This window comes from Lucilia sericata, unplaced genomic scaffold, assembly GCF_015586225.1.
Source record: "Lucilia sericata isolate MDLA Ls3-8-SP2 unplaced genomic scaffold, ASM1558622v1 Contig000209F_arrow, whole genome shotgun sequence".
NCBI classification, from domain to species: Eukaryota; Metazoa; Arthropoda; class Insecta; order Diptera; family Calliphoridae; genus Lucilia; species Lucilia sericata.
The window spans coordinates 72501-98257 of NW_023994237.1; the positions used below are offsets into that span (position 1 = coordinate 72501).

General features: G+C 30.4%; 2 protein-coding genes across 11 annotated transcripts in view; both read right to left on the reverse strand.

Annotated features, from left to right (window-relative positions):
• The window catches only part of LOC119602122 (mitochondrial carrier protein Rim2), a 27785-nt gene extending 15714 nt beyond the window's left edge, over positions 1-12071 (reverse strand). For 2 of the 6 annotated variants that reach the window (XM_037953480.1, XM_037953476.1), the window contains exon 1: positions 10556-12070. In XM_037953480.1, the coding sequence (XP_037809408.1) occupies positions 10556-10602 (47 nt within the window). In that variant the 5' untranslated portion in view covers positions 10603-12070. Of the gene's footprint in view, positions 1-10555 lie in introns of all 6 variants that reach the window. The other 4 variants (XM_037953478.1, XM_037953477.1, XM_037953479.1 and 1 more) reach the window with 4 other exon arrangements.
• Positions 12072-19272: 7201 nt separating this feature from the next.
• The window catches only part of LOC119602116 (slowpoke-binding protein), a 229427-nt gene continuing 222942 nt past the window's right edge, over positions 19273-25757 (reverse strand). For all 5 annotated transcript variants that reach the window (XM_037953468.1, XM_037953467.1, XM_037953464.1 and 2 more), the window contains one exon: positions 19273-25263. In XM_037953468.1, the coding sequence (XP_037809396.1) occupies positions 22254-25263 (3010 nt within the window). In that variant the 3' untranslated portion in view covers positions 19273-22253. The remainder of the gene's footprint in view (positions 25264-25757) is intronic.

Consider the following 25757-nt stretch of genomic DNA (forward strand, 5'->3'; position numbering starts at 1 on the left):
AATTTATTGAAAATTTTATTTAATTCTAAAAATAGAATAGAAAAAATAAAAAAATTTCATGATCTATTCATTCTGACTATACAATATCTAACAACAAGTAAGTGGTTCTTGGGAGTTATGAAAATATTACAAATGCTGACAAAACTATTGTCAAAAAAATTTTATTTTTGTTTATATAAAAAACAACATTCGAACACAAGATGTCAAGGTTAAAAAGTAAGTACTTATGTATATAGTTATTTGTTAGTCATTACCATTTTCTTTCTAAGTAATGCAGACGGTATGTCATAGTCATTTCAAGGTAAGTTCTTGAGCAAGTACATGTCATTACCATGTTTTTGCTGGGACTTTCTCCACTACAGTAGTGTAGATTATAATCGGTGTTGCCAATTTGACGATTTTCCCGTCAAATCTGATGTTTTTGAAATGGTAATGGTACGAGAAAAAAAATGCGTTTTAGCGGGAAATTTGGAGGTTTTTTAACAGCGTTTGAACATTTCTGGAGTTTTTACCAATTCAAAAATTTTGTAATAAACATTGGATATTTCACATATATATAAAATGGAGTAATTACAAATGACTATAGTCTAGTCTATAGGCAAGTCTATAGGCTAGTCTATAGTCTATCCTATAGTCTATAGTCTAGTATATAATCTAGTATATACTTGACTATAGTATAGTCTATAGTCTAGTATATAGTCTAGTCAATAGTCTAGTCTATAGTCTAGTCTATAGTCTAGTCTATAGTCTAGTATATAGTCTAGTCAATAGTCTAGTCTATAGTCTAGTCTATAGTCTAGTCTATAGTCTAGTCTATAGTCTAGTCTATAGTCTAGTCTATAGTCTAGTCTATAGTCTAGTCTATAGTCTAGTCTATAGTCTAGTCTATAGTCTAGTCTATAGTCTAGTCTATAGTCTATAGTCAAGTCTATAGTCTAGTCTATAGTCTAGTCTATAGTCTAGTCCATAGTCTAGTCTATAGTCTAGTCTATAGTCTAGTCTATAGTCTAGTCTATAGTCTTGTCTACAGTCTAGTCAAGTCTATAGTCTAGTCTATAGTCCAGTCTATAGTCTAGTCTATAGTCTAGTCTATAGTCCAGTCTATAGTCCAGTCTATAGTCTAGTCTATAGTCTAGTCTATAGTCTAGTCTATAGTCTAGTCTATAGTCTAGTCTATAGTCTAGTCTATAGTCTAGTCTATCTAGCTATAGTCATAGTCTATAGTCTAGTCTATAGTCTAGTCTATAGTCTAGTCATAGTCTAGTCTATAGTCTAGTCTATAGTCTAGTCTATAGTCTAGTCTATAGTCTAGTCCTATAGTCTAGTCTATAGTCTAGTCTATAGTCTAGTCGATAGTCTAGTCTATAGTCTAGTCTATAGTCTAGTCTATAGTCTAGTCTATAGTCTAGTCTATAGTCTAGTCTATAGTCTAGTCTATAGTCTAGTCTATAGTCTGTCTATAGTCTATCTATAGTCTAGTCTATAGTCTAGTCTATAGTCTAGTCTATAGTCTAGTCTATAGGCCAAGTCTATAGGCAGTCTATAGGCTAAGTCTATAGGCTAGTCTATAGTCTAGCATATAGTCTATAGTCTAGAGTCTAGTCGATAGTCTAAGTCTATAGTCTAGTCTATAGTCTAGTCTATAGATCTAGTAGTCTATAGTCTAGTCTATAGTCTAGTCTATAGTCTAGTCTATAGTCTAGTCTATAGTCTAGTCTATAGTCTAGTCTATAGTCTAGTCTATAGTCTAGTCTATAGTCTAGTCTATAGTCTAGTCTATAGTCTAGTCTATAGTCTAGTCTATAGTCTAGTCTATAGTCTAGTCTATAGTCTAGTCTATAGTCTAGTCTATAGTCTAGTCTATAGTCTAGTCTATAGTCTAGTCTATAGTCTAGTCTATAGTCTAGTCTATAGTCTAGTCTATAGTCTAGTCTATAGTCTAGTCTATAGTCTAGTCTATAGTCTAGTCTATAGTCTAGTCTATAGTCTAGTCTATAGCCTATTCTATAGCCTTATATATAGTACAGTCTATGTTCTAGTCAATAGTCTAGACTAAAGTTCAGTCTACAGCCTAGTCTACAGTATTGGCTATAATCTAGAGTATAGTTTAGCCTATATTATAGTTTATAGTCTAGTCTATAATATATTTTATAGTCTAGTTTATAGTATAGTCTATAATATATTTTTTTGGTCTAGTCTATAGTCTACTCTAAAGTCTAGCCTATAGTCTAGTCTGGTTTAAGTCAAGTCTATAGTCTAGTGTATAGTCTAGTTTATAGTCTAGCCTATAGTCTAGTCTGATGCAAGTCTACGACATAGCCTTTAGTCTAGTGTATAGTCTAGAGTATGGTACACTATATATACACTACTAGTCTATAGTCTAGCCTATATTTTAGTCTATAGTCGAGTCTTTACTATAGTCTATAGTCATAATCGTTTTCTAGCGGCTTTTGCAAAGACCTAAATGTGATGGTGGAATAATATTGGCAACACTTATTAAAACTATGTAACTTTAAATATGTCAATATAATTTCCCCCTATTACACTTAAAGAAAACTTAGTTAAATTTTTTTATTTATTATACAAGTACAAGGCAAATATGTTTATTCGTGGGGGAGGTAAAATAAAATGAAATTTAAATAAACTAGTACGTGAGTTGAAACATGCGTCAATGAAACGTGAAAAATGTTTCGGAAATCTAAATAATGTTTAACGACACTAACATAAGATGTTTGCGTGAAAATATTTATACATAATATTTAAATTAAATGACACAGAATATAAAAATAAAAACACTTTTAAGAAAATTAATAAATATTGTGAAATTTATTTAAGAAATGTTAATTTTTAAATATTATTCTGTTGTTCAATCTAATTTTAGCTGCTTAATTTGTTTGTGGGCCGTATAATAATAAAGAACGAAGAAAAAACACAATAACAACAAAATAAAATTAAAATTTTTCATCAAACACAATTAAAATGTTGTTGACATTGTTTTTTTTTTTTGTATTTTTAATTTTGTTTTGGTTTTTGTTTGTATTATTATTTTATTATTTTCACTGTTTGTCTGACAGTCTATATTTTCTTTTGCGTTCCTGTCTGTTTAGGGGGGGGGGGGGGGGGGGTGTGTGTTAGGTGTTAGTTAGTTGTCCGCTATGTTTTGGTGTAGTTTGTTTATTATTAAATGTTGTTTGTGTTAATATGGCTGTCAAATCGATTCCATTGAATTGAGTCAGTGTGCCAGAAAAAGTTTGTAAACCTTTATTTCATTATTATTTTTTCATTTAAATATAATTAAAGAAAAAAATCTAAACGAAAAATAACAACATGTATAAGAATGCATGCCAGAAACTACATATAGAGCGATTATATTCAAAATTAACTATCTTAAACATCAGAAAGATAAAATACTATTAATTTCGCTTATTCTTCTGAACTTTTAAGTTTTTGTTCTACAATTCAAATCTAAGATAGAGAGAAATATCCCTACACTGCAGCTTCTTACCCTAGTTTGCACCAACTCCCCTTAAGGGAACCGAACGGACCTAGTCTGTACTTTTGTCTGGACTATAACCTAGTCTATTGTCTAGGACTATAATTTAGTATATAGTCTGATATATAGTATATAGTTTGGAATGCACTAAAGTCTGGACTACAGTCAGACCCATAGTTTGGACTACAGTCGAGTCTATAGTCTAGCCTATAGTCTGGACTATATTCTAGTCTATAGTCTGGACTATAGTCTATTCTATAGTTTGGACTATAGTCTAGTCTATAGTCTGGACTATAGTCTAGTTTAAAGTCTGGACTATAGTCTAGTTAACAGTCTGTACTATAGTCTAGTCTATAGCCTGGACTATAGTCTACTCTATATTCTGGACTATAGTCTAGTCTGTATTCTGGACTGAAGTCTATAGTCTGGACTGTGTTCTAGTCTATATTCTGGACTATAGTCTGGACTGTATTCTAGTTTATATTTTGGACTATAGTCTAGTCTATAGTCTGGGCTATAGTATAGTCTATAGTCTTGACTATATTCTAGTCTATATTCTAGACTATAGTCAATTCTATAGTCTGGACTATTGTCTAGTCTATGGCCTGGTGTATTGTCTGGTCTAAAATGTAGTCTATAGTATAGTGTGTACTCTGTAGTTTGGACTACAGTCTACTCTATAGTCTGTACTCTATTCTATTGATAAGACTATTGTCTAGAATTTAGACATTGGACTATAGTCTAGTCTAAAGTGTAGAGTATAGTCTAGTCCTTAGGAATATAATCTCATCTGTAGTCTGGACAATTTTCACTTCTTCATTATCTACCTTACCCAACAGTCATTCCTGTCCTTATTTCTAACATTAATAAAATACAAATTTCGCAACCATTTTATTTGAAAACCAATTTAGATTCGATAGATGATATTTCACCAACTTTCGAGGATCTTGCGTCAAAAAGAAACTTAAAAATTTACATATTATGACTTCAAGTATTTACTACGTAGAAAAAAAATTTTATTGACCGAGAAAATATTTTAATTATTCTTGTATAAAAACAAATTTAAATTGAAAATATTGAAATGCATTTTTTTGTTTTCAATTGAATAAATAATTCTCTTTGAAAATAACAAAATGTATTTATGTATGTCGAAAACATTTCCCGTTGTTAATGGGCCACAACCGGCAAAACAATGATGAGTAAAGCGTATTGAAAAACAATCTAGTGTATATAATTATTCGAATAAAACCTTTATTAATGAAAGAATGCAGATTTGCATTGAATTTACAATTTCGCTCATTTCGGTTATTTCAACGAATTTATTTTATGTTTCCAACGCACAAATATGATTTTGAATAATCGAATAATCGTTTAAACAAAACAACAACAATAACTAATATGTAAAACAAATAGTATTTTTATATTTATTTACATATCTTTTTTTTCGATATCGATGTTTACAAGACGATTTGTAAACCGAATATGTGCCAACAAGGCCGAGTACGTTATTTTTAAATTTGAACTTTGAATTTTAATTAAAATAACAAAATAAAGAATCACTGTAATTGTAAAGCCACAATATTTGTCTGTAAAATGTTTTGTATTAAGGGAAAAAATAAACATCTGATGTTTGTTTTGAATTTTGAAAATAATTTTTAAAGGTTTCAATGAAATTAAAGATTTTGTTAAATATTTAGTTATAATATGAAAAAATTAGTCGGAAAAGAAACTGTAGTACTATAGACAGGATTATAGTGCAAATTCTTCCTTTGGTACACAGAACTGCTGCTATTATAGGCCACAATATAGTCAGGACTGTAATTGACTCTATAGTCAGGACTATAGTCCACTATATAGACCGTCCATTCTATAATTTGGATATAGTATCCTATACAATCTGGACTATAGTCTACACTATTGTCTTTTCTACAAACTCGACTAAAACCAAGACTATTGACTTTTTATTAAGACTAGACTATAGCCAAAACTGTAGACTATAGACTTGACTATACATATATAGTTTCGATTAGGCAATAGTCCAGACTGTAGTTCGGACTATAGACTATAGATCAGAATATAAAATATACTGGTCTCTACAATAAACTTGACTATGGCCCACACAATAGACTAGAATATAGTCCATGTAATACAGATTATAATCTAGAATATAGTCTAAACTATAATCCAGAATATATGTATATTAGACTATATCCCAAACTATAGACAAGCCTATAGAGAAACTAAAGTATAGATAAGGCTATAGTCCTATAGACTATACTATAGCGCAGACTATAATCCTGATTATAATGCAGACTATACACAATAGTACTGTTTAGACTATACTATAGACTAAACTTTTGTATAGACTAGACTGTAGGCTAGGATACAGACTATAGAGTAGATTATAGTGCAGACTATAGACTAGACTATAATCCAGACTATAGACTAGACAGACTGTATACCAGACTATTGACCATACTATAAACTAGACTACTATCCAGGCTATAGTCCAGACTGCAGTCAGACTACAGAGAGGACTTATATAGAAGATATTCAAAAGACCATTTAAAGATTTTTTTTAAATTCTCAAAACTTATTAAACTCGCATTAGATTCATATGAATTATATAGAATCCAGAATATTTGCACTGAAAAACTTTTCTAAGTCACCTTCTTTCTACTAATAATTTCTCAAGTGAAAATTTCTGCTCTTCATAAATCCCTGCAATTTCAGTTTTATTTTTATAACAACAGCAACAGCAGTGTGTTTTTTTAATTATTAAAAAACTGCTCACGTTAAATTGTGTTTAAAAAAATGTGCTTGTTTATTGTGTTTAATCATTGAAAATAAAGCTATATACAAAATGCACACAAAACGCTTGTAAAGCTAAGTTGTAAATTTTACTTTTTTATATTATCTGCCAGCTGCCCACCATCTAACCATTCATCAAGCGCAGTGACGGGGGACAGAATTTTTATTAAAATAAAAATATTTTAACTAAAAATAACTTTTTATTTTCATGTTTTTTATTATTTATGTATATGTATCTATACTGCAAAATTATTTCTTTGTAAACATGTATGTATCCCAAAGTGCGTTTTGTGTCATAAATTGGAAAAAAGTGTTTTTTACTAAAAAAAATTACACATTGTCGTATTTTCCTTTTTTGTGCCGGGCAGAATATTTATTTAGGCGCAGTTTTTCATTTTGTCTGCTGTTACTTCTGTTTTTATATTTATCTGATGTTTTATAATATAATAAAAATAATGATAAAAAGTTGTCTCTACTTAATTATCAAATTTTTCCAAACATTAGATAAAGTTTATTATTATAGAGAAATCAATTAAGATTACGATATTAGTGTTCGAAAGTATATGTTAGTTAAGTGCTTTAAACTTTTCACCATGGAAAATATTTATGTATACAGAGATGTATAATACAAAAAATAAATAAGAATTATTTTTATAAAAAATACAAGCCAATACACTAATAAAATCTTGTAGTGTATATAAATAAATGCGACATGTATTAAAAAAAAAAAATTGGGCAAGTGAATGAGAGATTTATTTATTAACCCATTGTTGAACGCAATGCTAGACTATAGACCTAAGACATTCTGTAGAATATATTATAGTCCAGAATATATATTGGATTGTAGGCTGGATTATAGTTTATATTAGGCTATAGTCTGCACTATTGATTCGTCTGTAGTCTAGACAAAGGAGTTGGCTTAAGTATGAACTAGGGTCCAGACTATAGATTACACTATAAATCTAACTATTGCCAAGAATATATACAATACTGTAGTCCAGACTTTAAAGGCAAAGCTTTAGTTTAGTCTAGTCCAGATAATAGACTAATCTGTATTGTATATTAACTTAATGTGGAATATAAACTAGATTACAGTCCAGACTGTAATCTGGAAAACAATTCAGACTATAGATAAGACTACAGACAAGATTAAAGTCAGTACTATGGACCAGACTATAGTACAGACTATATTCTAGACTATAGACCAGACTATAGTCCAGACTGTAGACCTGACTATAGTCCGGGCAATAGATCAAACTATGGACCATACTGTATACCAGACTATAGTCCAGACTATAGACCGGACTATAGGCCAGACTATAGACCAGACTACAGACCAGACTATAGACCAGACTGTAGACCAGACTATAGACCAGACTATAGACCAGACTATAGACCGGACTATAGTGCAGACTATAGTTAAGACTACAGTCCAGACTATAGAAAGTCTTCAGACCAGACTATAGACCAGACTATAGTTCAGAAAACAGTCCAGACTATAGACAGACTTTAGACCAGGCTATAGACCAGGCTATAGACCAGACTATAGACCAGACTATAGGCCAGACTATATATCATATTATAGACCAGACTACAAACCTGACTATCGACCAGACTGTAGATCAGACTATAGACCAGACTATAGATCAGACTATAGACCAGATTATAGACAGGACTTAAACCAGGCTATATACCAGACTACAAACCAGACTATAGACCAGACTATCGATCAGACTATAGATCAGACTATAGACCAGACATAGTTCAGACTACAGTCCAGACTATAGACAGACTTTAGATCAGGCTATAGACTAGACTATAGACCAGACTATAGAAAAGACTACAGACCATACGATAGACCAGACTATAGACCAGTCTATAGACCAAACTATAGATCACACTATAGTCCAGATTATGTACCAGACTTAAGTCCAGACTATAGTCTAGACCAAACTATCAACTATACTATATTTCAGACGGGTGTATGGTCTGATGCATCTACAATGCAGACTCTAGTGTATTCTATAATCTAAGTCTATAGTCTATAATCTAAGTTTGGACTATAGTCTGCATTATAGCATGGTCTGGAGACTGGACTACAGTCTCGTCTATATTCTAGTTTATAGTCTAGTCTATATTTTGGACTCTATTCCAGACTATAAACTAGATTACATTCCAGTCTACTTATAATATAAATCAGACTATATATTAAATTCCATTGAAATTACTTTTACACTTAACCAATAATATACTTAATGCATTGTAGATATATGGATTACATGTATAATACATAAGAAAATAAACAAAATAGAGAAACAAACTGAAAAATAAATAAATCAACAACAAAAAAAAGCATTGAAAAAATGTTGTGAAATTTAAGAAAAAATGTTTATTTGTTTAATATTTGTGTGTTTTTTTTTTTTTTTTGTTATTTATTTATGTACATATACTATTTCTTAAAAAGAAACACACAAATAAAAACATTTATTTCATCTATTAAAATATATTAGAATTTTTATGTATTTTAAAATTTTGTTGCATTCTATTTGCATGAGTGTTGGTGTTTTTAGTGAAAATTTCTTATCAATATTTTGTCACAGTTTTGTTACTTTTAATGTGAGTTTGTAATCATTTAAATAAATAAACAATGATTAAATAAACAAAACAATAAATAGATAACTACTAGACTATATCTTAAAGAATCTACTTCAACAGAAATCAAAACTACGTAGATTATTTTAATGAAGATAACATTTTTTGTTTAATTTTATTTTTCGAAATCAATTGTGCATCAAGAGCTTAAGAATTTTACGCTGTTTTAATTTTTAAAAATTTGTATTGTTTTATTGTGGAAGGTTTAAAGTTCAAATTCTGAATGTGTATTTTCTAAACATTCTTTTTTATGTATTTTGTTTTTATTATTTGTTTTGTTTATCTGCCACTTTTTTCTATTTAATTGTCGTTATATTTTTTGAGAAATTTTATTATTGTTGTGAATCTAATGAGGTATGTGTGAGCGTATTAGCATTTCAATTTTGAATTGGAATATGAAAAGAAAGAAAAACACGTGAAGAACGCATGATTTTTGAGCTATTTTATGGTATTTTGGCAAAGTGTTTTTGTTTTATTTTCAATAGAACAAGGTTATATTTTTAAAATTATTAATATCTAGATTAGTGTATTAAAAAATGCATTTTTATACTTTCTGAGGAAAAAAATATAAATTTGAAGTAGAGATATTCTAATTAGCACAACGAGTATATATAAAATGGTTTATACATTTGAGAAAAAGGCAGAGTATAAATAAGATTGTGGATCAAACTGTAGAGTAGGCTCTAACTATGCTTTTAGTCCAACGTAAATTCGAGACTATCTATCTGTCTGTCTGTCTATCTATCTATCTATCTATCTATCTATCTATCTATCTATCTATCTATCTATCTATCTATATATCTATCTATCTATCTATCTATCTATCTATCTATCTATCTATCTATCTATCTATCTATCTATCTATCTATCTATCTATCTATCTATCTATCTATCTATCTATCTATCTATCTATCTATCTATCTATCTATCTATCTATCTATCTATCTATCTATCTATCTATCTATCTATCTATCTATCTATCTATCTATCTATCTATCTATCTATCTATCTATCTATCTATCTATCTATCTATCTATCTATCTATCTATCTATCTATCTATCTATCTATCTATCTATCTATCTATCTATCTATCTATCTATCTATCTATCTATCTATCTATCTATCTATCTATCTATCTATCTATCTATCTATCTATCTATCTATCTATCTATCTATCTATCTATCTATCTATCTATCTATCTATCTATCTATCTATCTATCTATCTATCTATCTATCTATCTATCTATCTATCTATCTATCTATCTATCTATCTATCTATCTATCTATCTATCTATCTATCTATCTATCTATCTATCTATCTATCTATCTATCTATCTATCTATCTATCTATCTATCTATCTATCTATATATCTATCTATCTATCTATCTATCTATCTATCTATCTATCTATCTATCTATCTATCTATCTAATTACTGATTTCTTTACCTTTTTCTTGAAATTTTCACGGTACAACGCCAATATTCTGACATCAACAAACGACAGATGCCAGTGAGGGAACTTAATATATTACGCACTTGTTTTGATTTAATCAATAAAGTTATAAAAAATTAACTATTTATACAAATTTTTACTTACCCGCCAGCTACTAAATGTATAATCGTATCCCTTTGTCCTTGGGACATGCTCAAATTTAAAATCTCTTACAAAATATAGTCCAAAATGAAACAACAAACTAAATACGCAATTTGTTTGCTTTTCGGGTTATTTTCTTCTTTTTGGTTAAAAGTGAGAGTATAGGTATAAAACAAAATTGTTTATATTTGTTTTTGTTTTTAGGTCTTCAGGTGAATGTTTGTAAACACTAAAAAACTATAAAAAATTAGTTATTAGTGAAGTTTGTTTTGTTTTTGATATTCAAAACAAATCAAAAAGAAACCCGGCTTCTTAATAAAAAACAAACGAGTGCATTGAAAAACAAAAACACACGCACACTGTTAAAACAATTCACGTACAGGCGACACACGAACCCGAGTAATTTAATGAAAAGCACAAAAACAAGAACCGGTAAGTAGAGATAACACTATTAATGTTGTTTTTGTAATGTTTTATTTGTTGTTTTTATTGTTTTTGACAATTCGAACACACACTTGCAATTTTTTTTGTGTAACAAAACAAAAACACGAAGAATTAAAGAATTCGCCAAAAGTTTAGAAGAATAAATTGTGAAAATATTTTGTAAAAATTTTAACAAAACGCCTTAAAATTTTATATAAATTGGTAAGTTTTTTATTATTTGTTTTTTTTTTTTGTAGGTGTGACCGTCACAAAATGTTTAAAAAAGATTAAAAACGTGTTTTTATAGAAATGTTTGGTTTTAATTACTTAGAGTTTGGCAAAAATTTAGAGACGGACTTGGCCGCTTACATGTTGTCAATCCGCTTTTCCTTTAAGGAAAAATCTGCAAATTTTTTTTGCTTTAACAAGTTATTTTTCACTTTTTTCGCTTGCAATTTGTTCAAGTATTTATACGGCACAAACAATTATAAATTCTGCCAAAGATTCTGGGTTTTTGCTTATTACACAAGAGTTTTTTTTCGTGATTTTTTTATTATTGTAATTGTGGCCACCAAAAAGTAAAATATTTCTATTTCTATTAAATTTGTTTTCAAGATCTTTATGAAGGTTATGTAATTTTATTATTCAATTCCTCAAAAATGTATATTTGAAATTATGAAAATTAATTTTCTCTGCTTTAAATTTCACAAATACAATTTTTTCCTTTAACAATTTGTTTTTATCAGGAATTTCTTTTATTTTAACAAAAATTAATCGATTTTTCTCGAAACAATTTATTTATTTTTTCTTCAACTAAAATTCCTCTTTAGTTGTATGCACTTTGTTGTTGTTTCGCTAAAAAAAAAACTCGTGTTTTCTTTCTTCTTTTTTGCACTTCACTTAATTGTTTTGCATAATTAATTAATCTTTCAATTAAATAATGCAAAATTCACTGTACAGTTTGTTGTTGCTGTAGTTAAAAAAATTTCGCTCGTATATTTGAATTTGTTTGTGGGTCTGTGTTTTATTCTGATTGGTACCGTTCTCGTTGAATTCTGTTTTAAAAATGAATTTTTTCACATTCGTATTTTTTGTGTGAAATTTTGAACTTTTTTTCTTCGCTTTTGTGTTTTGTGTGTTTTCTTTATTGTGCTATTTGTTTTGGTCGTTAATTTGACATTTGCTTTTGCTATAAATCAACGAGTAAAGTGTTGCTTTTTTTGATGTTAGGGGGCGCTGGTAATGTTACATGTTTTGAAAAAGAGTTGCCAATACAAACACCTATATTTTCTAGTATACAGTGGGAATGAATGAATTAACTGGAAACGAGTGCTTGAAAATCGATTAAGGGGTATTTTCTAGTACTTTTTCGTTCTTCTGCTCGTACTTTTTGAATATTCTATAATATTGAACATAAAAATAAAAACGCAATGTCTTGATTTAACAAAAATCTATTACGAGAGGACTATTGATTGTTATGTGAAATTCAACACGCAGAATCCTAAGTAAATAAGAATCTTTAAAAAAATACTTTTTTATACCCACCATCAAAAAAGATGGGGGGTATATTGATTTTGTCATTCCGTGTGTAACACATCGAAATATTGTTCACAGACCCCATAAAGTATATATATTCTAGGACCTCGTAAGATTATAAGACGATCTAGCTATGTCCGTCCGTCTGTCTGTTGTTGGCATGATAGCGTCCACAAAAAAATAGATATTGAGATGAAATTTTCCCAAAATATTTTTTATTGATCAGAAATGTTTGGTATTGAAAATGGGCAAAATCGGTCAATGATTTAACATAGCCCCCATACAAATGCACCCCCGGAATATTGTGTAAAAAGCTTTAAACATTCATAAATTCGTTGTTTTTGACCTCCCAAATAAAATTCTGAATTATGGCGGACATAGGACCACAATAGGCCCTACCCCCCATATAAGGTCCCCTTTTGAAAATGACTAAAATGCTGATTACTGGCTCAAACATACGAATATAGCGATGAAATTTTACTCACATAAGTTTCATGCAAGCCAATATCCCTTCACCAAACTATATGTGGATCGGTCCATAATTGACCCTACCCCCCATATAAGGTCCCCTTCAGATAATGACTTTAACGCTCATTATTGGCGTAAAAATACGAGTATAGCGATGAAATTTGACATAAGTAAGTTTTATATGGATACAAATCTCTCCACCAAATTTTATGTGGATCGGTCCATATTTGACCCTACCACCCATATAAGGTCCCCTTCATAAAATTACTTTAACGCATATTACTGGTTTAAAAATACGAGTATAGCGATGAAATTTTTCAGAAGTAAGTTTTATATGAGCCAAAATCTCTCTACCAAATTTTATGTCATCGGTCCATAATTGGCCCTATCCACCCATATAAGGTCCCCTTCAGAAAATGACTTTATCACTTATTATTGTGGTAAAAATACGAGTATAGCGAATAAATTTTACATAAGTATCTTAGGAGCCAAAACCTTTCAGGAAATTTTATGTGGATCGGTCCATAAATCCCCCCATATAAGGTCCCCAACAGAAAATTACTTTAACGCTCATTACTGGCCTAAAAAACGACTAAAGCGATGAAATTCGATATAGTTTTTATGAGCTAACATCTCTCTACAAAATTTGGTGGGGATCGGTCATTATTGACCCTACCCTTTATTTAAGGTCCCCATCAGAAAGTCACTTAAACGCTCATTACTGGCTTAAAAATGCGAGTACAGCGATGAAATTCGACACTGATAAGTTTTATAGGAACCGAAATCTTTGTACCAATGTATATGCGAATCAGTCCATTATCCCTTTAAGATAATGACTTTAATGTTCATTACTGGCTTAAAAATACAAGTAAATCTATGAAATTTAAAATAAATAAGGAACTGAAATCTTCCTACCGACTTTTATGAGAATTGGCCCATATAAGTGTATATATATTTACTCCCTATATAAATTAACATATTTAATTCGAAAGAGCACTGTCAATAGTTAAACCCCTTATTAATGGACCTCTTTCAAATATTACCCTGATGTTCTCATTAATATCGATATATAATAATAAAATATTCAAAATATCAAAGTTTATTTATATGGCAGTGATTTGATGTTGGGTATATAAGATTCGGCATAGCCGAATATAACACTCTTACTTGTTGTACTTCAATTGGTAATTTTTGAGATTTCTATAATTTTGAATATTTAAATATAAATTAAACACGAAGTTTCCCTATTGAATGAAAATCTATAAAAAGGGGTATTTTTGGTACTTTTTCGTTTTAAGAGTGATACTTTTAGAATCTTCTATAATATTGAACCTTAAAATATAAATTAAATACGTAGTTTCCTGATTGTAAGGAAATCTATATAAAACAAATTTCTGGTACTTTTTGATCACAAAATACGAGTAAAGCGATCAAATGTGACATGAAACAGTACTACAAAACAAGATCTGTGTACAAAGTTTTTTGAGTATCGTTTCATAATTGATCCTAAATCTATATACAGACTAGTCTTTTGTCTAATTTAGTATAATAACTAAACTATATTCTAATATATTAACTAGTCTATGGTCTAATCTGACACGGCTACTTAGCAAAAGTTTATAATATAGAAAAAAATATTTACCATGTTTGGTGATAAAAATACGGAAGAATTTTCTACCCCAGCTAGCATTTTTTTTAAATTTTGATCACATTCGAGTAATTTATGACTCTTCTGCGGGATTAAATGATCACATATGCGCTCAATTTCTGATCATAAATGATATATTCGTTGGGAGAACATTAATTTTTAAGCCTTTTCTGAGTCATTTTTATGTTAGTTACAATCAAATACAATAATATAGAAAACAGTTCCTGATCTCCCGACTTAGAGAAATATAAATACAAAATACATGGATAGACATCATATTTCGATCACCTGGATTATCTATTTATGATTGCTATATCGTTTTTCGAATAAATCAAATTTTTATCAATTAATCAGATGATTGACTAATCACCAAACTTAGTTTTAGTGATTAGTCTTCCTTAGAAGATTGTTAAACAAAAATAATTATTATAATTATAACATATTTTAGCGCAGCTAGCATTATTTGAAGTTTTTGATCACATTCGAGTCATTTATGACTCTTCTGCACGATTAAAATGATCATATATGCGCTAATTTTCTGATCATAAATGATACATTCGTCGGGAGAAAATGGTACCCTACCCGCGACTCTTCTAAACGAGCCTTTTATGAGCCCCACTTCTGATAAGTTCTGACTCATTTTTTAATCTTTTTTGAGTCATTAATGAGCCGACTTACTTTTTAGAATTATTTTCGAATCATATTATAGTCATTTCTATAATATGATTCGAGGGATACCCTCTATCCCTCAGTGGTGATAGAGGGTATATATAACTTTGTCATTCCGTGTGTAACACCAAGAAATATTCATCTGAGATCCAACAAAGTATATATATTCTGGGTTCTTATCAAATTCTGAGTCGATTTAGCTATGTCCGTCCGTCTGTCCGTTTGTCTGTGTAAAACGCGCTCACGATAAAACGAAGCAATAGTTTAACCAAATTCACCCAAAATGTTCTTTATTTTCCTTAGTTGTTTGGTATTGAAAATGGGCAAAATCGGTTTACACCGGGAAAAGTTATGAATCAAAATTTAAAACAACCTCGAAAAAAATAAGCATGTTTTACACATTCTGATGTAATTTTCTCGAAAACTATGCAAGATAATTCCATGAAAATAAAATTTGGTACAAATATTACTCATATGCACAGAAATATTACTGAGCAATTTTTTTCCGATCGGTCCATAACTGGTCATAGCTCTCATGCAAGGTCCCCTCCCGAAAATCACTTAAAAGCATATAATTCATTACTAAATTATGATATCCATATAAAGTTTGGCAGAAGTATTGCTCATATACAGAGAAATATTACTGTGAAATTGATTTCCTATCAGTCCATAATTTATCATAGCTGCTATACAAGGTCCCTTTCAGAAAAACACTTAAAGGCACATAACTTATTTTACGATCGGTCCATATTTGGTCATAGCTCTCATACTAGGTCCCCTTCAGAAAATCAGTTAAATGCACAATATTCATTACCAAATAATGATATAGATACAGAATTTTGAAATTTTGTATTTATATACATAATTGGTCATAGCTCCCATACAAGGTCTTTTTACGAAAATCTCTTAAACACACATTACTCATTACCAAATTGATCGGTTCATAACAAGTGTGAGGTCGGTCCCATACAAGGTTCCCTTCAGAAAGCCTTACTTAACTAGTTGCATTATCATTTTGTGTAGAACAAAATTATATATATGTATTTTGAAAATCCTTAAATCTTTCACACACATGCAAATTAATAAATATTGCTAAGCGCTATAAAAATATAAAAGAAAATGGCGTTTGTAATGTTCAATAAATCTTGGAATTGTAATAGATTTAAGTTGTTTAAATCTTGGGATTTTTCTATTTAAGACATGAGAAAACTTATTTCTACAAATATTTGATCAATTTGAAAAGTATTAATATAAAAGTAGCTGGTGCAGGGTATTTAAGATTCGGCTCACCCGAATATAGCACTCTAACTTGTTATGTTTGTTACAGACAAATACAATACAACAGAAAACACTTTTTGATCTTCCGACAGCTCGAAATGTAACTACAAAATAAATTTATAAACAATCAAATTTCGAACACCTGGAGGACCAATTTGTGATTGCTGTACATTTTGTTATTGTTTTTCAAATAAATCAGATTTTAAACATTAATTGGAATTATTTAGACTTAGTTTAGTGATTAGTCACCCAACTATCTTCCGTAGAAGATCATTAAACATATAAAATTGTTACAATTAAAGCATAATATAATTCTAATTTCCTTGCCAGAAAATCGACTTTATAAATATCACACAAATTCAAATACTTATACATTTAATTTTATAAACGAAATGAGAATTATATCAACTCATTTTAGGCCACACAAAATGTTTTGCTAACTCTTCCAAAAGAGTCTTGTCTGAGCCCATTTTCTAATCAGTTTCGACTCATTTTTGAATCGTTTTTCAGTCAATTTTAAGTGTAAGTGTTGCTATTCCATTGCAAACAAAAACAATTACATAAGAAACTATTTTTGATCTTCCAACTGCTCGACATATGATCACAAAATAAGTTTTTAAAACCATCATATTTTAAACACCACAATGATCAATTTATGATTGCTGTACATTTTGTTATTGTTATTCAATTAATCAGTTTTCAATCATATATCGAGATTATTTTTGAATAATTTTTTAAGCGTTTCACTTATTAATCACTTTAAGGTCATCAAAAGGAGTCAGAAATGACTTAGTTTACTGATTAATCATCCAACAATTTTCCAAATGTCTTTATAAACCAATTTTCTAATCAGTTTCGACTCATTTCTGAATTATTTTTTGATACATTTTAAAGTGTAATTATTGTCGTGCAGTTATAAGGAAAAACAATTACATAAGAAACAATTTTAGATCTTTCAACTGCTTGAAATGAAATGTAATCACAAAATAAGTTTTTAAACCCATCATATTTCAAATACCAGGATGATAAATTTATGATGGTTTTTAAACAAATCAGTTTTTAATCATATATCGGTATCGTTTTCGAATTATTTTTTAAGCGCTTAACTGATGGATCACTTTTAGGCCTGATGACCAAGAGTCCGAGAAGTCACAGTTTACTGATTAATCATCCAACAATCTTACAAATGCTAGTTGGGATGTAATAAATTTTAATAGTGTAAAAACGCTTGCTTACAGTGGGAAAAATTACCCACATATTTAAAAATAAAACAATTTTCAGTTTTTTGCTTTTTAGGTTAATTTTTTTGTTATTTTTTTATTTTTATTCATGTTCTAAATAACATTATTTTTATACACTTAAAAATATCACCGATTTTATTTTTCAATTATATTTTGTTTTTCTTAAAAAAATAAACAATTTAAAAGTAATTAATATTATAAGAAAGTTAAATAAATGATGGTTTACAGAAAAATTATAAAAAAAATTATTACTTTTATAACTGATTATTAAAAAGTAAAGTAAATAAAAAATATATAAAATTATAAATACTTAAAACAGTTTTAATGTAAATATTTCTTTTATTAGTTTTAAATGTTTATTTTTTGTTTTTATTAATGTTTCTTTTTTTATTTATTTATTTTTTTTGATATATTGTATTGAATTTAAATACGTCAATTTGATTGTTTAATTTTATTTCACTTATTTCTTTGTAGATTTTATTCATAACACTATTTTGTTTGGTTTTAAATATATTTTTTTAGGTTTCGGTTTTCGTTTAATAAGATTTTTTTTCGGTTTGGGTTTACGTTTTTAAAAATTTGACGGGGTTAAGAGTTTTTTTGTATTTGTGTTTTATTTTTTAACATTTTATTTGAATTGTGTTTTTCTATTGTTATGTTTTAAAAGATTTTATTAAAAAATATTAATTTAAATTGTTAATACTTAAATATAAATTGAATTTTATTATTAAATTTTGGTTTATTTTCTATTTCAACTAAAAATATATATATATATATTTTATTTAAAATAATTCCATTTATAATGTTTTCAACTGGTCCTTTTGCTTCATAACTTTCTGGCTATTCCTACATTTGAGGCATAATCGGACTTCCTTATTGACTGTTGCCTTCAGTTTGGAATTGGTTTCCATTTAAAGCCTTCTTAAAGCTACGATTGTTCGTTGCCAAGCCCTTTAACTTCTTCTATGTATGCTGCTTTCCTTTTAAACTATTTTCACTAATAAAAAACTAAAATAATTTACTTATTAATTGCTAATTTTTATCATTTAATTTTTTTTAAACTAAAATTCTCTACAATTTTAAGCTCCAACTTTAACTGAAAATAAAAAATAATTGTTTTTATTTTTTAAATTTCATTCTAAGAAACCTATTTAAAAATTAATGTGCTAAAAAAAACTTAGTTATTTTAAGGCTAAACTTTATAATTTTATTACCTTTTAGCTTGTTTTGTCTTAAATTTAAAATTACGAATTAATTTTATTGTTTTAAACTAAAATTATTAAACGTTTCATTTAACTTGTTTTTGTGTTATTCCCCTTTTTTTATGATTTTAATTTTAAATTAAATTCCCTAAAATCTATATTATATTGAAAATTTCTTTTACGTTTTTCCGTTTTTTTTTCTTCAAGCTAAAATTATTTGAAATTTTCGCAATTTATTATTTTCTAAAACTCGAAGCTAAAGTCTTATTTTTATTATTTTATTCAATTTAAAACATTTTAATTTACGTTTTTTCCTTTTTTTCCTTTTGTTAAATATTTAAATATAATTTTGTTTTAAATCCTTAAAATTTAATCATAAGGATGGAGGTGTGTGATTTCGAAGTGCGCCATATAGTATATAATTATTATTTAATAATATATATTTTTTGGTTTTTATTTAAATTTATTTTTATTTAGAGAATAAAATCCTTAACAGTCTAATAAAAAAATTGAATTTTTTTAAATGGACCTTTTTATTTAATAATTTTTTTTAGTTTTTTTTATAATATTTAATACAATATGTTAAATAATTGTAAAGGTAAAATTCAATAATTGTATAGAGTTTTCTTGGTTTATTTTGTTAATAGAGAAATTATTGTTTTTGCAGAAAGCTTTTTACTTAATAATAGAGTTTTTTTTAAATTTATTTTTCAAATACATAAGATTTTCAAAATGCCTTTTGAAAAGAGAGTTTTAAAAAAGGATTTTAAGTGTTTAAGTCAAAAGTTGTCAATAATATTTCTTCAAGTGTAACTTAAGTTTGTAGTGTAGAAACGGCCAAAAGCAGGGTTTGCAAAGCTATGCCAGTGTTCGAAAAACAGACCAATAATATTTGAAGAAGTCAAAACCCAGAGACCAACGTATACTTTTCTAAAGAATAGAGCTGCTTTGAATACGAATCTGGCATTCGATGTTCTCTATCTCATCATATTTCCGATATATATAATCTTAAAGTTTGAAAATTTCCCGTTTTTTTACATATTTGAGGTGTTCTCATAGTGAGGTGACAACTTTATTTGTAAATTTTTTTATATCATCTGAAAGTCCAATCAGTCGTCTTTAAAATAAAGGTTTAATCTGTGCTATATCTTCTTCCCACTTCGAGATTTCTTAACCTAAAGTGTGAAACTACAATAAAGCTAAAAAAAATCAATATTGACTCAGTAAAGAGAGTTTTAAACTCAGTAAAGAGACTTTTAAATATTGCTTAAAACAGGGGTTTTAAAAGTTTAGGACACGATATCTCGAAAATATAATGGGGTGTAGAAAATCTAATCCCAGATTCAGCGCATCTTTGATCTCTGGTTTACATCATTTAAAGAGATTCATAATAAATGTATTTCCGACAATATCAAGGGATCTTCGACTAGTTTATAGACTATAAACTAGACTATAGACTAGACTATAGACAATACTATAGACAAGACTATATATTAGACTATAAATCAGACTATAGACTATAAACTAGACTATGATTAGACTATATACTAAACTATAGATTAGACTATAGACTGGACTATCGACTGGACTATAGACTAGACTATAGACTAGATTATTGGTCTGTTTGACTACTATGTGGATTATTTATCAAAAGTTTATAAGTTAGAAAAAGTACCGAAAATTTCGTGGGTATTTTCCGATACCAAAAAGTATTGAAAAAGGTACTAAAGTACTGAATTTTCCATGCCTGTTTGATAGTTATACATATATGTATGGAGGAGTGTAGAGATCAGGCAAGTATTCTTCTATACACAAGACTATAGACTAGACTATAGACAAGACTATAGACTGGACTATAGACAAGATTATAGACAGGACTATAGACAAAACTATAGACTATAAACTAATCTATAAACTAGGCTATAGTGTAGACTAGACTAGATTATAGACAAGGCTATAGACTATAGATTAGACTATAGATTAGACTATAGACTAGACTATAGACTGGACTATAGACTAGACTATAGACTGGACTATAGACTAGACTATAGACTGGACTAAAGACTACACTATAGGCTAGACTATGGACTAAAATTTCGTTTGTATTTTTTGATATGAAAAAGATATGTTAAATATAAGTGGGCATTTGGGATTAGGATAGAGTTCGACATTTAAGCTTTCGGAAAGGCAAAATAAAACATTTTCATTACTATAAAAAATCGATTAGAAAATTTTCTATTTCCCCAGTCCTAGATGAGCTGTAACTTATTTCTCTAATCCTTATCACAATAAGTACTCTTGGTATCTTCAGAATTTTATCTTTTTTATATTATTCGTCTTAAAATGTTGCGTGGTGTCCTTTAAAGTAACTCTACGTGGTGATAAGGAGGACGTTATGTAAACTAGGGGACATCGTCGTATAATAGTCATGGACTTGAATCTTGGAATACCATGTAGAGCTTACATAAGTTAATAAAAGTGGCTCGTGATAATACATATTAAGCCTTCTGTCGATTGTCTGAAGAAAACCTCGGAGAAGTGGCTATCTGTTTAAGGGCAACATGTACATAAAGGAACTCATTCCGTCTTATTGCAAAACCTGGCTACTGGAACTTAAAACTAAACTAGAGTTGCTGGAATAGCTAGTAGCAATTAAGATTTTGAGATATAATGAATCATGAATATTTAAGGTTTATGATTGCCAATTGAACCAAAAGGGCTAGAAGCTCTTGAACAAGTTCCGTCGTTTACTTTAAGAATGTTATTAGTAGAAGTCTATCGACCAGAAAAATGTCAAAATTGTGGGATAATATACCCCCGGGGGTAGAAAGTTTTAATGCGGTCAAGAAATCAGAATCTAAAAAGTTAATCGAAAAAAAACTGAAGCATAATTCCTTTGCAGCTTCTAATTAATTATGCCAATAACATAATAATCTTTTTAAACATTACTTTTCCTTAATATCCTTTTTTAAAACTCCCTCTTTCTCATATTTCCCTAAATCTACATTTTGTTTAAGCATATAAATATTTATGTTACTATATATTGAACGGGATCATGAACAACTACATACCATGGAATAAGTATAATCTTAATCTGTTTTTCTTTTTTTTCTTCTAACGACAACATTTTCATTAGCATTAGATTAACTTTTCTTTTATTAGAAAAAAACTCACCATGATTGATTTTTATCATACTCAGTTTACTTTCAAATTATGTCTTAATTTTTATTAATATATCACATTTGATCGGCTCTTTGTTTTAGACCATTGGCGTCGTCGTCATCGTCTTCTTCATCGTCGTTATCGGGATCGGTAGGACTTATAGGTGACATTTCAACACTGTCCAGCAGCGGTGTTTTCTCTTCACTACAACCCCCAGAACCAGTAGTGCTATCCAAGGAGAAGATTTTCGCCAACTCAATACCACTTATGGAGCGTCTTGTTGGCGAGTCATCGGGTGAAGAATTGTCTTGGGTTAGGCTGCCATTGCGACTGCCGTTGTCGCTACTGGTATCGGTGTTGGTATTGGAGGCGGCAGTGTTTAGTAAAGTTTTGAACACAGGATTACGTGAGGATTTCTTGGGAGATCTCGAGGTGGTGGTATCTACGCTATGGACATTCGAAGATGGTGATGGAGTTGTAGAAGTCGAGTTAGGTTTATCCAAATGACACGAAGAAGAAGATGACGACGAGTGCTGATGATGCTGAGGACTGAGATTGTAAGCAGTACCAGCTGGGCTAGTTAAATTCTGTTGGCAGGATAAAGTTGCCAAAGAGGTGGTTTTAATATTGGTCGTTTTTAAGCGATTTATAGAGCATGAACTCCAGCTTAGCTGATTGGGGTGGGAACGCTTAGTAAATGTGCCGGATTTAACGTTATTAGCTGCTGTAGAATGCTGTTGTTGCTGTGATTGTTGTTGTTGATAATATTCCCCGTAACCGCACTTCGATTTAGTTGGCGCTTGATGATGTCTGTTCTGTGATCTTTGCGAATTAGATTGGGGTGGAGGTATATTTTGATTTTGATAATGACCTCCTTGAACATTATTGTCTTCATTGAAACTGGTATCGTCTTCGGATAGATAGCAAGGATCTGAGCCATCCAAAGGCATGGTGTTGTTAATGGCTGTCTGCTTAAGGGTCGTTTCAAACGTCACCAAATGTCTTTCCGAGTAAGATTTGCGTGCATCCATTACCCTTAGATAATCGGAGGAATCGCCCAAATCCTCACTTTTCGAACTGCAATAACGTCGATTGCCATTGGGTGGATTATTGCAGAAACTAGTGGTGACGGTTATTTCGGGACCCAATGTGTGATTGGAACCCATAATTTCATGTATGGATCCACCACGATTTAAGGATTGTCTACTATGACTACGACTACCATACGAAGAAGAGCTATCATAGTGATTGTCTCTCAACGAGGAGGGTGATAGACGTGCTGAATGATTGGGAGAAGTCTCGAGTAATGAATCATTCGATTTGGCTATGCGATTTTTGCGATAAAACTTACTATCACGCCACATGGTCTGGCGCGAACTGGATGAGCCTGAAGCAGTGGCTGGCCGTTGCAATTCCAACGAAGTACCACACTGAGCCAGCATAGTTGAAGAACCGGGCGAAGAGGTAATCATTTGGCCCGGTGATGTATCGTACATGATAACCTGACTAGAAGTTTTACTAATGCGAAATGAGGCGTGAGTCAATTTCTTGTATTTTTCGCTCTGAACATTGACACGATTGTCGGAATGTACGCGATCTGTTATGGGCATGAAGGCATTATCTATGCGTCTTTCTTCTTCTAGGGACCGAAATGCCAAACGATTAACATTTTTCAAATGTTGTTTGTCGGTATTGGAGCCTCTCTTTAAAGGTGACATGTCCTCAAAAGAACTTACTCTGTATTTCTGGGAAAATACCTCAATGGTGCCCGATCTCTTCGAGGGCGAGGTGGTATATATGGAATTCTGATCATTTACCAATATTTTGGGTGGATCAAATTGTTGAGTTTGATTTTGCTGTTGAGTTTGAGCCTGACTACCGGAACTTGAAGCCAAACTAGAGTTGCTGGAATTGGTAGTGGCGGTAACTAAGATTTTGGGTGACAAGGAAACAGGAAAATGTTGAGGTCTAAGATTACCAGTTGAGCCTGAAGAGCTGGAGGCTCCTGAACAAGTTCCTTCATCTATATTGAGAAAATTACTGGGAGATGTCTCCCGACAAGGCGAGGAAATGGCCGAATCTTGAGATACCATGCTGCGCGGTATGGTGGCTAATTCCAAACAGGTTTCATGACCCGCTGTAGTAGTGGCTATGATAACATCCTCTACACCCTCATCAATGGGTGAAGAGATGGATTGAAAACTGCTTAAACGAAAGCTGGACGTGGATAGATCATTATCAGTTAGAGAGCCAAAGGCAGAATCTTGGGAAGGATTACTACGACCATATTTTAAACATTTCAAGGAATATTCTAAACGTCGGCTTTTAGAATTCTTAAAGTTGCACATATCCGCAGTCAGTTGGTGATTAAAAGAGCTGCCAGCTGTGGATGAAGAAGATGAGGACGAGGAAGATGACGAAGATGAAGAGGCATGAGAAGTAGCTGACTGATTGTGATTGACTGTTAAGTTGCCTAAATTCTCTTTTAAATTAACGGTTTCATAATCAGACACCTCCAGTTGGGTGGTTATGGAAGATTGATCTGTATCTTCATGCGAAACTATGGTAGTGGCTGTAACACTTGTGGCACTTTCCGATGAACAAATGCTGCCTCTATTTGCTGTAATGGCACCTTTTAAGTTTAAATCACTATCACATGTAGAACTGCAACGTATCATGGGCTGAGAGGGTGTTTGCTGCTGTTGTTGCTGCTGCTGTTGTGGCTGTTGTTGCATCTCCTTTTCCGGCCTTTGGGAATTAAACAATTCTTGTGTAGAATTGTCCTCAAGTTGGGTGGTATTGTCACAGTAGTGAATGGGTGATTCCATGGGATCATACTGTGACTTTTGACACAAATACGGTTGACTATGATAATAACCTATGGCCAAGGCATGTTGTGAACCATTATGAGTGTGCTCATGTTGATGGTAATGATGTTGTTGATGCAGTTGTTGCTGCTGATAATGATGTTTCATACGTTGCAATTGTTTTGCTTGAAAATTACAACCCACTATGATTTCATCAAGTAGCCCTTCTTCCGAATCACTTGAAATACAATCAAATGATTCCATTGTTCGACTAAAGCTATTGTTGATTATGGTTGCACCATCATCATACGTATAGTGTGTAGTCGTAGTAGACAAATCCGAAAAATATTCGTAGGAACATAACAAAGCATAGAAGTTAGCCAGCGAGGTATGGAGAAGGAAAAAGAAGAGAGAGAGAGAGAGAAAAAGAAAAAATAAATTGTTTTAGTTTAGTTTTTATGATGTCAAGTATCTTTGAGGTTATGTTTTTCTTTCTTTCTTTTTTGTAATAACAATTGTTGTAATAATAGTTGTAAGTAGTTTCTTCATTTTCATCTACATCCTGCTCATCATCGTCATCAATATGATTATGAGTGGTTGTAGATGAAGCAAAAGTTTAAGGGTGTATTGAGTATGTTTTGGGCTTGATTATGTCTGCCAATTGTTGTTGAAAAAGCATGATAGATGTATGTTGCACTAATGTGGCACACAGATATTGCATGTATGTATGAATGAATGAATGTGTTTATTATGATTTTAGTTAAGTCAGGA